Raw genomic sequence first — 14,496 nt, 5'->3', positions numbered from 1 at the left:
TGGGGAGCCTATTGCAACACTTGACAGCCTTTTCGGTGAAGATTTTCCTCATATCTAATCTATACTTCCTCTGGTGCAATTTGAGCCATTTCCTCTTGGCCTATTGCTTGTTACCTGGCTACAAGCTCATTTCAGGTAGTTGTAGAGAGCGATGAGGTTCCCCCCTCACAGCCTCCTTTTCTAGACTGAAACCATCACACCAGGCTAAACAATCCCAGCTCCCTCAGCTGTTCCTCATCAGACCTGTGCTCCAGACCCTTCACCAGCTGCACTGCCCTTCTCTGGACTCGTTTGAGCACCTCAATGTCTTTCTTGAAGTGACAGGCCCAAAACTGGACACAGGATTCAAGGTGTGGCTTTACCAGTGCCAAGTATGGGGAAGTGATCGCTACCCTGGTCCTACTGGCTACACTGTTGATGATACAAGCCAGGATGCCCTCGGCCTTCCTGGCTACCTGTGAACACTGCTGGCTTGTGTTCATCTGGCTGTTGACCAGCACCCCTAGGTCCTTTTCCACCAGGAGCTTTTCATCCACTCTTCCCCAAGCCTGTAGCACTGAATGGGTTGTTGTGACCCAAGGGCAGGACCTGGCACTTGGCTTTTTTGAACCTCACACCACTGGCCTTGACCCATCAATCCAGCCTTTCCAGATCCCTCTGCAGAGCATTCCTACCCTCAGTGCTTCTGCCCAGTGTGGTGTCATCTGGAACTGACTGGGGCACTTGACCCCCTCATGTGGATGATTGATAAAGACATAAAATAGGACTGGCCCCAAGACTGATCTCTGGGGGTCACCACTTGTGACCAGCCACCAGCTAGAGCAACTCCATTCACTACTCCTCAACACTGGGCCTTTCTGTCAAGCCAGTTTTTTACCTGGTGAACAGTCCAAGCAATGAGCAGCCAGTTTCTCCATGAGAATGCTGTGGGAAAGGGTATTAAAGGCTTTAGTAAAGTCTAGGTAGGCAACATCCACAGCCTTTCGCTTATCCACTAAGTGGGTCACCTTGTTACAGATCAGGTCGATCAAGCAGAATCTACCTTTTATGCTGTCTGGGCCTGATCCCCTGGTTGTCCTGTACATGCCACATGAAGGCACTCAGGATGATCTGCTCCATGATCTTCCCTGGCACCGATATCAGGCTGACAGGTGTGTAGTTCTCCACATCCTCATTCTGCCCCTTTTTATAGATAGGTGTCACATTTAACTTCCAGTCACCTGGGACCTCCCCAGTTAGCTAGGACTGCTGGTAAATGACTGACAGTGGCTTGGTGAGCATGTCCACCAGCTTCCTCACTTGAGTGTGGATCCCATCCAGCCTCATAGTCTTATGTGCATCAAAGTGGTGTAGCAGGTTGCTGACCATTTCACCTTGCATTATGAGGGCTTCATTGTGCTCCCTGTCTTCCAGCTTAGAGGGCTGGGTAACCCTGAGAACAATTGGTCTTATGTTAAAAACTGAGGCAAGGAAGACATTAATACATTAGCCTTTCCTCAACCTTTGCTACTATATTCCCCCACATTCAATAAAGGATGGAGATTTTCTTCAACCTTCTTGTTGCTGATGTATTTATAGAAACTTTTTAAGGTCTTTTATGACAGTAGCCAGAATTAGTTCTAGTTAGGCTTTGGCACTTCTCATTCTCTCCTTGCATAACCTCATGACATTCTTGTAGTACTTCTGCAAGTTGCTAAGGTCATAATGTCTCCTTCTTTGGCCTCTCTTCTTACTTCAGGGATCAAAAACTTTCCTTTTATAATTGATATGCCCAAGACAGTCTCCAACTATCATATCACCCACAAGTCCTGTATTTGTGAAAAGCAGGTCCAGTGAAGCACCTCTGCTGGTTGAGTCACTCACCAACTGTTTCAGGAAGTTCTCCCACACAGTCCGGGAACATCCTAGCTGTTTCCTTTCTGATTTATTGTATTTCCACCAGGTATCTGGTAAGTTTGAAATCCCCCAAAAGAACAGGCCTAGTAATCATGGTGCTTCTCACAACTGCTTATAGCATATTTTGTCTGCTTCTTCATCCTGGTTGGACAGTCTGTTACAGACTACCACTAGGATACCTACCTTATTGGCCTTATTACCCCCGATTCTTACGTATAAACACTTCACCCATCATCAAGCTCTGTGTAGTCAAAACACTCCCTGACCTCCAGGGCTACCCCACCACCTCTCTTTCCTTGTCTTTCCCTTCCAAAGGATTTATAGCCATCCATTGAAGCACTTCAGTTCTGTGGGTCATCCCACCATGTTTCTGTGATGGCAATTATCATAGCTTTCCTGCTGCACAGTAGCTTCCAGCTCTTCCTCTTTGTTTCCCTCTTTTCCCTGGCATCTCGTCACAGTTTTTAAAATGCTCTGCCTACAGACTGATTTTTTTTTTTTTTTTTTGCTCAGAGTAGTGGGCTTTGTACATTGTTTTGTATGTATGTTGTATGTATGTTTTCCTAGTACAGTTTCTACAGAGGCTTTGCTGAATGTGAGAAAAGCTGTTGTAGTTCACTGCTGGTTTTATATGTAAGAAGTCCCTGAACCTAGCTCTGGATATAATTGGTGATGTTTTCCTAAAGTTCTGGGTCATGGGGGCTGCAGCTATATATGGGGTGATAGTAAAATGTGAATTTTCAGGCTTGGAAATTCAATGATAAAGACAAAAATAATAATAGTAAAATTCTCTTGTGTAATGGGATTAATCTTTCCAAGCTGCTAAGTGCAAACTGATCCAGTAAGTGCAGAGAGTAGAATGGGTTAGGAGGTGAATTTTGTCTGTCTTTGCTAAGACTGCTTGTGCTACCACACAATTTTAAAAGCTCGTTGGCAAAATGGAGCTGTTAGTTCCGGGTTCATACAATCAATCTAAATAAAGTCTGACCCTTATTATTATCTTTTTTTTTTTTTTTTTCTTTCAGGCTTGTCTAACACTACCTTGAGCCAAATTCCTAGACTGGTTGGTGCTTTCTCATGGAATCCCTGTGACTGACAAAGGAGAGATTGTTGTGGTAGGCATTTGCCTTGACTGTCTTGACAACCCTTGGCCAGGGCACAGGCAGATGCAGTTTCCAGTGCAGCCACTCTTTCATAGGACTCTTACACCAACAGAAGCTGAGAGAGGGGAGAAAAAGAACCTGAGAGATGGGTTTTATAGCCTTTGGAACTGCTGTTTGGTTCTCCATAAAACTAGAAGCCACATAGCCTGAGGTACTATAGAGGAGGGAATTTGTCAATTTGATTTTAATTATGAATCTCTAGAATGAAAAGGGTTCATTTACCAAAGAAATGTAGAAAAACAAAAAACGACATTCTGGTTATCTTCCTGGCAAAATCCAAGTCACAGAGAGACTTGTTTTGCTGTAGTTTGGCAACTATCTGAAAAGTGCAATTTTATGGTATTACCTAAAATGGGTTCACTAGGCTTTTATTTTTAAATCTCAACATATATATAGACATATATATATATATATAAAAATAAAATATCTCTTTATATCTCTGTAACGGAGCCTGTTTTGCTTTCATATATGGTTCTTGATTTAATGGTTCAATTTCCCATGTACTCCATATGTCCCATGTTCTTTATACTCCAAATAAGGAAGTGGAATAATAAGTGTGATTTTCTTTTTGTGGTAGCTACAGTTCTATCTGTACTGCGTAGCAAATTATTCACATATTTGATCAACGTGTTTCCAGTCAGTAAAAAAAAAGTAGTACATATTTATCTTCTTGTCTTTTAAAAGGCAGTAAAAATTCTATTTAAATAATTTAAGCCATTCTGTTTCTCTGTGGTTTGGAAAAGATCATCCTGCAAATATCACTAGATCTGCAAGTACTACATTATGCTTGCTCTAATCATAGAATCAACTGGGTTGGGAAAGACCTCTGAGATCATCAAGTCCAACCCTTGATCCAACACTGCTGTGGTTACTAACATGGCTATATGCAGAAATAATATTTTTAGATTCCTCATTTCCTCGTGAATTGCTGTTGGTAGCTTTGTTTTCTCCAGCAATGCTACCTTTGTGTGCATGCATCTTCTGGAAGTAGCACTGAAAAGTCATACTTTCAGGCTCGCAGATTGTAAATTTTTTTTTCTCCTTTTCTTTGGAACTTCTATTCTTGGCTTAATTATCAAAATGTAATGGTGTTTTTGCTTGACTCTTTCTGATCACAGGAAAAACCTCTTGTGAAAACATAATCATGGCCTCATTGGTTTGTATTTGAGTTTTTAATGTAACAAACTGTGTGCTCACCTTGAGTAACGTATCTTAATGTAAAAAAGTACTTCTTAATTGTATAGCTAGTTGAAATATTTCTCGTTTAGATTGTTTTTTTTCCCTTTTTTTACTACCGAGTGGGAAAAATCTGTATTGCCATATCTTTTTTTACTAGCAGAAAAACAAAATGGAAGGAGGTGAAGAAAAGAGATGTAAATTTCATTTAAAACCAAAATGTCTAATACTATTTTCCATATCCCTTGCTTAAAAAGGAAATTGAGGTTCAAAAAAATTGTACAATTTCATTGTTCTTTAATTTAACTGATTGATTTAAAGTATAAATACAGAGAAGTGAAAATTATTTTTTTTAAAGTCCCTCACAGTTTGGTCTATAGCTAGTTAATTGCTTTTATAAAACTTTCAGCTTACAAGTAATCAGCATTTTGCCTACTTTTGAAAAGCTATAATAGAAACATGTAATTCATCTCTGATACTTAGAAACTTAAAGAAAAATCTCTATAATAGATCAAAAATGGCAAGTTTATATGTCTGTCCTTTTGGTCAATGATTTCTTTTTATCTTAATTAATTCCTCTCTCATTGTGTGATTTGCATTACATCATGTGATTTGCATTACATCATGTGTATTCAAGGAGTGACTGTATCTCTTCTTGATCTACATGTGTAAAGCAAATAAGCCAAAGTCCCCCAGCCTCTTTGCCTGGGTTCAGCTCTGCACTCCTCTCCTATAGAGTCCCATGCCTTTGGGCTAGGTGGGGGTCTGCCTCTGTACCCATTCTCCACCATGTTCTTATCAGCAGTGCAACTTGTTCTCACTGGTTGTGTATTTTTCTATTGAGGTGTTTCTGAAGATCCTCAAACCTCTCCAGGCACCTTATCCCATTTTCTGAAACACAAGGGGAAAAATGTGTGAAGTATTCTCTGGACCTGTATCCAGTCTCTTGGAAAGATATGCATGGCTGGTCTGTCTTTTTTCCCCAAAAGAAACAGAAACCTCAGTTGTGTGGCTGTTTGCTCTTGTTTCACATTTGCCAGAACTTCTGTGATATTTCATGGACTTGGATGATCAGTGTGAGAGCAGCTCTGACATGTTGTGCACATACATAGCTGAAATGTGCCTTGAGCTTTTCAGTCTTTCTGCTGCCTGCCAGCCCTATTTCACTGAAATGGCTCTGAAGGATTACTGGAATGGAGCATGTCCTGGCAGAGGTCTGTATTGGAAAATATTTGTGGCATATGGATGATCATGAGGTATTTGTGTAACGAACAAGAACATACCATACATAGCTCAGACGATTAATACAAAGCAGAGGAGTGTTGCCCTCTGATTTTCCTTGTCTGGCAGACAAGAGCCCGCCAATCCTATCAGTGTGATAGTGGGCATAGTGGCACAACTAATTGAACCTTCCTAAGCATCTAGAGAAAAGCTTGTGCTCTTGTCATCTTTAAAGATGCTTTTGAAGATGTAACTTGCTCCTGCTCATTAGTAGGGAGAGAAGCAAGCAGATGGGGAAAGTCAGTGCTTGCCAGTAAAATGCAAAATTCTTCTCTAGTGATCTAGTGTTGGCTTGAAATTGTGGGATTTTCTAATAGAGTTGTTAATTTTATCTCACTGTTTATAACCTTTAAAATAGTTATAATGTTTTATTTCACTGTGGAAGGAAGCAATCAAAATATTTTGGCTTTGCCTTAGATAAAGATGTTTTCTAAGTAGCTGTCTGTAACCCTAGTGGTGGCTGAGACCTCTGTAACTGAGTCAGTGTACAATAATTTAGTGACAAGTGTGCAGTGTGGGTGACCAAGCTCCAGTGATACACTAATAATTATGGTGATAATGATACTATGTCTCAGCAGTAGCCAAAGGCACAGCTTGGCTCAGTCCAACTTAGAAAATGGATAGCTAATGAAATTTAATAAAAATGTAAATACAATCTGCCTGCAAAAGTCAAGTATTGCTTTTTTAGCCTGTGACTAGAGGACAGAACTGCATTGTGGAGGCGACAAACTCATTCTGTAGTGTTGACCACAAAGTAAAATTTTATTTTAGTTATAGGATGTAAAACTAAACTTACTTATTAGCTTTAGTCACAAAAAATCTCCCCCAATAGCCAAGAAGGATTTGAAGGTTGGAAATACTTTTTTTTTTCAGTAAGGAAAATTTTAAAAAGTAAATTAGCTCATTCTCAAGCCATCTGCATTCCTTTATTTGCCTGGTTGTTGGTATATTTGGGTCTGGCTTGTGCAGAGCAACATGGAAGTGGTTCTGACCAGATACGGCTACCTTGGTCTTCATGCTTTCTAATTCTTAGTTTTGAATGTCCCACTATTGCTGCAGAAGAACTTGGCATCCTATTGAAATAAATAACTGTTGTTTACATTTCTGAGGCTTTGTTTCAAATATTGGAAGTTTTTTCCTTAATTTTTGTAGTTTTGGTGTTGCTGGATTGTTGTTTTTTTGAACGTAGTATTAGCTTCTAATAAGTTCAGATTGAAAAGATGTTTTGGGGTTCTATCATACATCAAAACCTGAAGGGGAGTTATTTCTCTCTTCTTTTTCAGTCTGTAGAATGAAATCTGACTGCAAATGTTCACTTTTTTTACAGATTTCAGGTATATGTGAAATTGGCTTTTTGTATAGGTTGTTCCAAGTTCTGTATAACTGGTCATCTTTCTGTTGTGATTGCAAGAGTCAGTGGAATTGGGGATAATTCTTTTCTTCCAGTTCAGCAAAGTGAGAAGGGATAGGGGACACTGAGTACTGCAGATGCACAAAGCAACAGGGAAAAGCAGTAGGATTCCAGTACTTTAAATGTGTTGGAATGTACTGGCAATGTATGGAAGTAGGGAAAGAGGCACAAGTCAAGGCAGTTGTCTGCTGTTGTGTATTATGACCTTCATAAAGTTAGGCAACCATTGCATACTAGTCCTTTAAGCAATCATCTGTCTTGTGCAAAAGGGTCTTGTTGCTGCATAACAAAGTTCCTGAACTTTCACAAGCTGTCTTCCACTTTTTCTACTTCTTTTGAATGCAATGTACACAAATTCATTATTGTGGTAACTGAGAAATTTTTCTGACTCTGGATTCAGACATCGATCAGAGAAAATTAGAAGCCCCACTGCAGTTTTTTGTTCTCCTGTTAGTGTATTGATCCCAACAGGAACTGATAGCTCTCTCCATGTTTGCTGTCATCTCAGCAATATTCCCCCTATCCCCAGTAGTCAGAAATTAAGTTCTTCCTTTTTTCTTCTGGCTTGCTTTTTGCACGTCTCAATCCAGTTTCACTTTCCTATAAAATTTGCAGGTTGGCTTGAAACAACACTTCAGAATAAGAACTGCCAGTAGGAATGAAGCTGCTGAAGAGCTCTGCATCTCAGAAAGGAACTGTTCACTTCATCCTTTTCCACTGTGGTAAAAGGCTGATTTATGGCTTGTTGTATTAATCAGTTCTCCTTTTAATGTCTTTGTCATATCTTGGTGTGCTTGTTCCCATTTCTGTAAAGCCTTGAGCCCAGGCCTGGAGAGAAAGCAGGTTGGTGGCTGGTCTGTCACAGGCTTAAGCTGAGCTGCATAAGCAAAGTATTTTTCTCAGGGACTATGGAAAGAATTTCTCCAGGAACTCAGAGCCCTCTCAAACCTCACTGCTTGCTGTTCCAAGCACAACAGCCACTTTTCAACCACACTTTCTTTTAACCAAAAACAAAACCAATCTGCACAGAAGAAAACATTTCATTTTGAGTATTAGTAGAAAAGGCAGGAGAGAGTACAAACAGTCTGTAAACTGGATAATTATATTGCTTTATGCAGTACATGCCACTTTGCCTGCTTTTTCCATCTGCTAAGTCTCTGACCACTGCTGGCATTGCAGCAATCCAGACCTCCTGGTTATTTCAGGTCACTAGCAGGTATTGGTGCATGCTCCTCAGACAGGCTCAGGTGATGGAAATCTATGCTAGAAGTTAAGCTCAGTTTTTCACTCAGTATTGAAGTGTTGTACCCAAGTGCAAGAGCCTGTATTGCTGTCCAGCACCCGGGAGAAGAGGTCTCTGCCCAGCAGCCTGAATTCTTCGTCTAGAGCCATTTTTGTGTCCATAATTGGCTCCTTCTGTATTGCTTTCATTATTTTTATATTTTTTTCATCTTTATTAGCCATTTTTACAAATGTTTGATTACTTTTATTAATTTCTAGCAATCACAGAAGCCCCATGTAGAAAGCTTGTGCTTTGTTTTTAAATCTAGTATTTAGGTGTTTCCTGGTCTGCATGTCCTTCTCATTTTCACAATCTCCTGTAGGCCTTCATTAATAGGGTTTGGGTTTTTTTGTTTTTTTTTTTTTTTTTTAAAGTATGGAAAGACTATGAATGTGCAGGTAGTTGCTGACCTAGTGGTGTTCTCAGTCATATTCCCAAACTCCCCATTAACTCCACTGTGTGACATCAGAGGTTTAAAGTTTGTGGCAATATGTGACTTACAGCTGGTGCAGTATGTCTGATGCTAAAAAATGCCTATTCTCTATCCAGGACAGAGTTTGATGTGGATGAAAGAAACCCTGAATTTCCCATATTCTGTTGCATTGTGGAGTCTTCCTACACTGCTCTGCTCTAGCCTTTCCCACCTAAGTGAGTTCTGAAGCCCACCAAGCACCTTCGTTTAAGCTATGATGTTCTTGCTCCCATCTTTGCTGACCACTGTAAAGGAGATAAACTGCTTTGTGTCTCCAGTTTTTGAACAAATGGCTTGTTCCAACTCTTTTGGAGAAGCAGCAGCCAGCTACTGTGCTCTTCCTTCTTGGTTTTTTTTGTTTGTTTGTTTTTTTTAACATAGCACTTTGCCCTCTTGAATCTTATTTAATTGGTTTCCTGCTGGAAAGAAACTAAAGAGCTGCCTTTGCCAATTAACTAGGACAAAATACTCTATTGGTGGACAATGTAGGTTAACCAAGGATTTCAGAAAAGAGATGTGGGATAGCTTTGATGGTTAAGCACTTCTTTGGTGGTGGATTCTTGTCATTAAATATGGAATAGGAATTCAAAATGTTCCAGGTTCAGTTCCTTCCTTCTGGATTTCTTTTTTTCCTGTGTAATTTTATTTGACAAACTACTTAATCCTAAAAGCATGTGCAGCTCTTAACTCCTAGTCAAGCATTTATTGTCCTTGGACCAAAAGAACCCCAAAACCCAACAAAACCTTCAGACCTGTGACACAGCTTACTCATGTCGTAGACTATATTTAGGAAAATTAATAGCCATATTTGAAATTAAATTTCTAATTTTGGCCTCCCAGATTGCTAGGTGCAATAAAATAAACAAAGAAAGGGCAATCAGATTGAGTTTGTTACTAGGAATATCTAAAAACAAACCACAAAAGCTAATTTTAAACAGTGAGTTGTAATCCATGCTGTTTGGTTTAGAACCCCTGCAGCAATTCCTTTCCAAATATCTGTTTTAAACTGGTGGGTTAGACCTCTGTGGCTGCTTTTTCACAGTGTCCTTAACATAAAACACTGTGGTGACCATTAAAGTAAATAGGAAAAAGTAACAATTACAGAACTTACACCCCCCCCCAAAAAAAAAGACTTATTTTTTTAGTACAGTGGATTCCCTTTAAATAGAGGGGTATGTTTCAAGAGGTGGGTGGTGTGTGTGTACTGTGTTACTTGGCTGGGACCATAATAAACGACCTCATCTGTGATCTTCCCAGAAGCTGGAAAAGAGGGCAGGCTTCTGTGGTTTATATCTTGTTTGGTTTGGGAAAGCGTGAGTTGAACTTGGAGAGTTTCCTACTATCTAAAATGTTCAACACTTGACCTCTGGAAAGCATAGAATATTTCTGCATACCATTTTTAATTCAGCTTTTTTAATTGTAACTTTGAGTAAAAAGGCTTTTTTTTTTCTTTATTTAACATTGTTTGAATGTTAAGTGATTGATCTTGATTGCTTTAGGCTGTGTACAAAAGGGTGGAAGCTACAGGAGTCAGAACTGCTGAAAGAGTGTTTCAGGAGTCTGGATAAAATGGTTGCCCCCTACATTCGGCTGCTCAGCTGTTTTCTGAGGCAGAGAATTTAGTACCAAGGCTATGATCATTAGTTGAATTGTCTTATAACTTGTTTGTATTGATGTTAACTTCTGTAACCTCTGGTCCACTGCAGTGTACACTGTGCAAACATAAAAATTAAAATCTTTTTCCCACAGAGGAATTTGCAGTTGATTTCTGTTAATAAACTGGTTGGGACTGTGCAGAGCACCCATATGAGTATCTGTCAAGCTCCTGAAAAGGTTATTTCAGACATAACTCATGTCCAAGGTGAAAGGCTTGACACAGATGTTTTGCAAACAAAGGGAGAAACATGTCTTCAAAGAACTTAGTCTTCTCCTGAGTCTTGTTTTTGTAGGACAAACTTTAGTCACCTTTTAGGTAATGGACTGGTCACTTGGACCTCTGGAAGGAGCTTATTTTATGAAGAGGCTTTTTTGTGTCAATGCTTTATATGTAAGTATCACTGCTTTATTTGTTTCCTTCTTTAGGAAATAAAACAACTAAATTATGGTTCCATTAACTTCCTTTAAAAACCACAGAGACTCACTGAAAAAAGCTCTTTGTTTCAATGTTTTGTTTTTAATTCTTTTCTTTATAAACCCCTAGAATGATGACCAGAAGCTTAAGCTGCCCCAAAAATGTTTTTTGCTTTGCCAGAATAAGTCTATGCAAATTTCTCTTGCTTTATGCATCAAGCCAGGTCTCTCTGCTGGGAAACTGAAGAGTATGTGTTTTCTATCCCTGTGCCCAGTGTGCTCTCTGATAGTAAGCAGGTCAGCACTGTGACCCACAAGATGCATAGCAAGGGCTGTGTTACAGCATCCTTCCTGCCCCCATTCACAAGCAGGTAGGAGTTACAGATAGAGCAGGATGCAGGCAGTTTGAACAGAGATACAAACCAAAACTGCTCTGACAAGCGTGCAGCATGGGGTATATCCAAAACTCCAGGACTGACTACCTGTTGCCATGTCTTTGTTAATTTGGGAAGGGAGTTAATATGGTCTGGGAGTGCTGAGAGACAGTGCAAAATGTTAGCAGGCAATTCCTATCTTGAGTAGGCTGTCACTTTTTCCTGCACACTGAATCTACAGCAAAACTAATACTCTGATCACACTGATCTGTTCCCTCTTTAGCAGGATGAACTATATGGGTATGTAGAAGGTGTAATGGACTGACTAAGTACCTTAAGTTTTCTCTTTATAACAATACAATGACATGTAAGGCAACATGCTTTTTTATTTATTTTTCTTGCAATTCAAATCTATTTTGCTGATATGTTAGAAAACCTTTATTTAAATGACTTTTTGATAGCTTATTCTATAGAAGAGTTGGTATATTCCTGCAACAATTTTTGACATCTCTTCTGCTTGGGTAACTCAAAAGCCAAGTCTCTTCCATAATAATAAAAGGTTAAAAGTCCAGAAGGTCTTAATCATAGAATCACAGAATGGTCAATGTTGGAAGAGACCACAGGGTGTCATCTGGTCCAAGCTCCCTGCTCAAGCAGGGTTATCCTAGAGCACATTGCCGAGGATTGTGTCCTGACATTCTTGAATATTGCCAGTGAGGGAGATTCCACAACCTCTCTGGGCAACCTATTCCTGTGTGTGGTCACTGCACAGTAAAGAAGTTCCACCTCATTCAGGTGGAACTTCCTGTGCATTGGTTTCTGCCTGTTGCCTCTTATCCTTATTAAATGGATTAATTGGCAGGGAAAGCCCTTTGCCACTGTATAATTACCAGTAGTTTGTTCTTAAGGTTTTGTTAGAAATGAGGAAAGAAAAACTATAGTTCACACATCCAAAAGCATCTTAATTTAGTACAATTAATCAGTGAGTTAAAGGAGAAAACTAAATGGAAACTAGAAGTAATAAACCAAAGACCAATACCTATTGATTTTTGAGCTGTGTTCAAGCATACAGAGTGGTACAGGGAAAATCCCAATAGCATTCCTCTGCGTGTGTTCCCAAAATCAAAGGCCTGTAACTTATTGTACTTGTTACCTAGACAAGGGGAGCCCTGAAGGGAGTGTTTCCACTGTGGTGATCCTGTGCTCTTTCATTTCTTCCCTGTGATGCTTTCAGCTGTCTCTACATGCCCTTAGTGCTTCAACCTTTGATTTTGGTACCTATGCCTGTGTGGTTGCAGAGGCATTAGGCACAGTCTCTGCCACGTGCAGATGGGGTGCTAGAATGCTGCTGCTTTCTGCAGTAAACAAGTGTTATATATGTGTTGTATTGCTAATGTTGTGAAATGTGGGGAGGGAGGGAAAAACAACAATGAAACAGGAAGCATTACTATGCAACAGTAATGTTACTGTGAAGGATTAGAGCTGGGGGTTGATGTAATGTAATACTTTACACCTCTGAAATTACTGTAAGTGGTGATTCTCTGCAGAGGAGAAGTGAAGGAAAACATGTACTTAGACAGCTAATGCACTGCTCATCCATCCATCCACTGCTCAGCCTATGTGTTGTGGTAGGTACCAGCTGATGTGTCTGACTGAGGCATGACTAAGCTGTGTGAGCTGCTCAGTTACGCAGTCAGTTTGAGGCAGAAGAGGTTATCAGTAGTTTTTTTTGTGATTCAGGTGATATTCTAATCACCAGACTGTCATTTTTTGGTGCATGCAGTCTTAGTGGTTCACACTGACGTTCTTACTTTCTCTTGATTGTGTTTGTTGAAGGTCTTGCAAGATGAGTGCTAAATGACTTGACTGGACCATCACATTCTAAGAGAAAGAAACCAGACCAAATTAAACACCTGCCCCAAATTAAAGTGTTGTTCTATAATAAGAATCTGTCTTTTAAGTTTCCTAACCCATGTGAGTGATCTGTCCTTGCAAAGGCATGTGCTGGCTGTCACACCAGCACATGGAGAAACATAGTTGAAACAATATAGTTGAAAATTTGGGATGTGTGAGAAGAATCTTGGAAACAAACACCACTTCATTCACCAAGCTAGCATGGCTGAAGTATTAACATAGACCAAAATATTACAAAATTTTGTAATATTATGTTTAAAGGCAAACTGCCTCTCTCCCAGAGAGAAAGCAAAAACTTGTTTCAAGCCACTTGCCTAGTAGGACACCCTGAACTCTTTGTTTGGCTGATTTAGGCTGCACTCCCTTGGATACTGTGCAGTAGAAGTGAGAGTGAAGAACTGGATTGTCATACAGATGATATGAAGGGAAGAGGACAGGCTGCTTCAAGCAGGAGGAAATTAGAGCAACAGTATTTTGTATAGGAAAGGAGATAGAAAGACAAAACAAAACTTTCAGGAGAATGCAGGGGGATAATCAATGGAATTTGAACAGTGCGGAAAGAGATACTTGTATCCAGAGTTATCAAATTTGTTGGGCCAGAGGTTTGTTGTAAAATGTCCTAGCTGATAGGTGTAATTTTTATCATGTAAAGCATCAGATTATATGAATAGTTGATTAGTTTTTGAGAGATGCAGGACTTCTCAAATATTTTCTTCTTTTATTATCAGGAGACAATTCTGACAGAAAGATGTGGTAGGGTTTTGTTGTTGTTGGGTTTGGGTTGGTTTTTTTGTTTGTTTGTTTTGGTGTGGTTTTTTTTCTTTTCTTTTCGGGTGTTTTTCCTTTGGCTGAGGTGCCTGTTATTAGACATACAGTCTTCCCCTGAAGGCATTTGAAATCACTTTCCTTCCTCTCACTGAATAAGTAGTGTGGGCAATTATCTTAAAATCTGCTTCTTTAGGCACCAACCATAGGATAACTATCTGGGTAATCTAAATCCCATCTTAAGTTTTTCCTTATGCTTAGTCTGGTGCATCACACCAGCATGGCAAATGACTGTGTATACCATGACATCTAATTCACAGGGGAAAATGGTATAATAGAGGCTGTTGCTTCTGCAGACAAGCTGTCCAACTTCTAGCTAGAGCTGCTGTTTTTAGGCATGGCTTTGAAAAAAGTAAAAGTAACTTTCCATAGGACCGTAATGACTGCACAAAACACCTCTATGAAGTTATGTTTCTGTGAAGAGTCTTTCTCTTTTCTTGCATCTTGGCAATATATTCTTTCTTGTCCTATTGATATGTGCTCTTTTGGTTCTACTTCCTCTTAATATTGTTTGTGGAAGATAACCCTTCAGAACAAGGAAAACCTTCACTCTAATGTCTGGGATTAGAGATCACTCTAAGATCTGGGACGTGAGACTGGGAACTTGTCCGCACTGGGAGCTGTGAAAGATG

The 14,496-nt window shown here is 39.7% G+C and overlaps 1 protein-coding gene across 5 annotated transcripts in view; it reads left to right on the top strand.

The window, feature by feature from the left end:
* The window catches only part of RNF144A (ring finger protein 144A), a 68,468-nt gene that overhangs the window by 15,847 nt on the left and 38,125 nt on the right, over positions 1-14,496 (top strand). The window contains exons 2-3 of one of the 5 annotated variants that reach the window (XM_017818123.1): positions 2,922-3,011; positions 7,543-7,649. The exons of 2 other annotated variants lie outside the window; for them this stretch is intronic. In XM_017818123.1, coding sequence (XP_017673612.1) covers positions 7,586-7,649 — 64 coding nt within the window. In that variant the 5' untranslated portion in view covers positions 2,922-3,011; positions 7,543-7,585. Of the gene's footprint in view, positions 1-2,921; positions 3,012-7,542; positions 7,650-8,758; positions 8,858-14,496 lie in introns of those variants that run through there. 2 more of the 5 variants (XM_017818125.1, XM_017818122.1) reach the window with 2 other exon arrangements.

The sequence above is a fragment of the Lepidothrix coronata genome, unplaced genomic scaffold (assembly GCF_001604755.1).
Source record: "Lepidothrix coronata isolate B3197 unplaced genomic scaffold, Lepidothrix_coronata-1.0 Scaffold65, whole genome shotgun sequence".
NCBI classification, from domain to species: Eukaryota; Metazoa; Chordata; class Aves; order Passeriformes; family Pipridae; genus Lepidothrix; species Lepidothrix coronata.
This window is presented reverse-complemented; position numbering and strand designations above follow the sequence as displayed.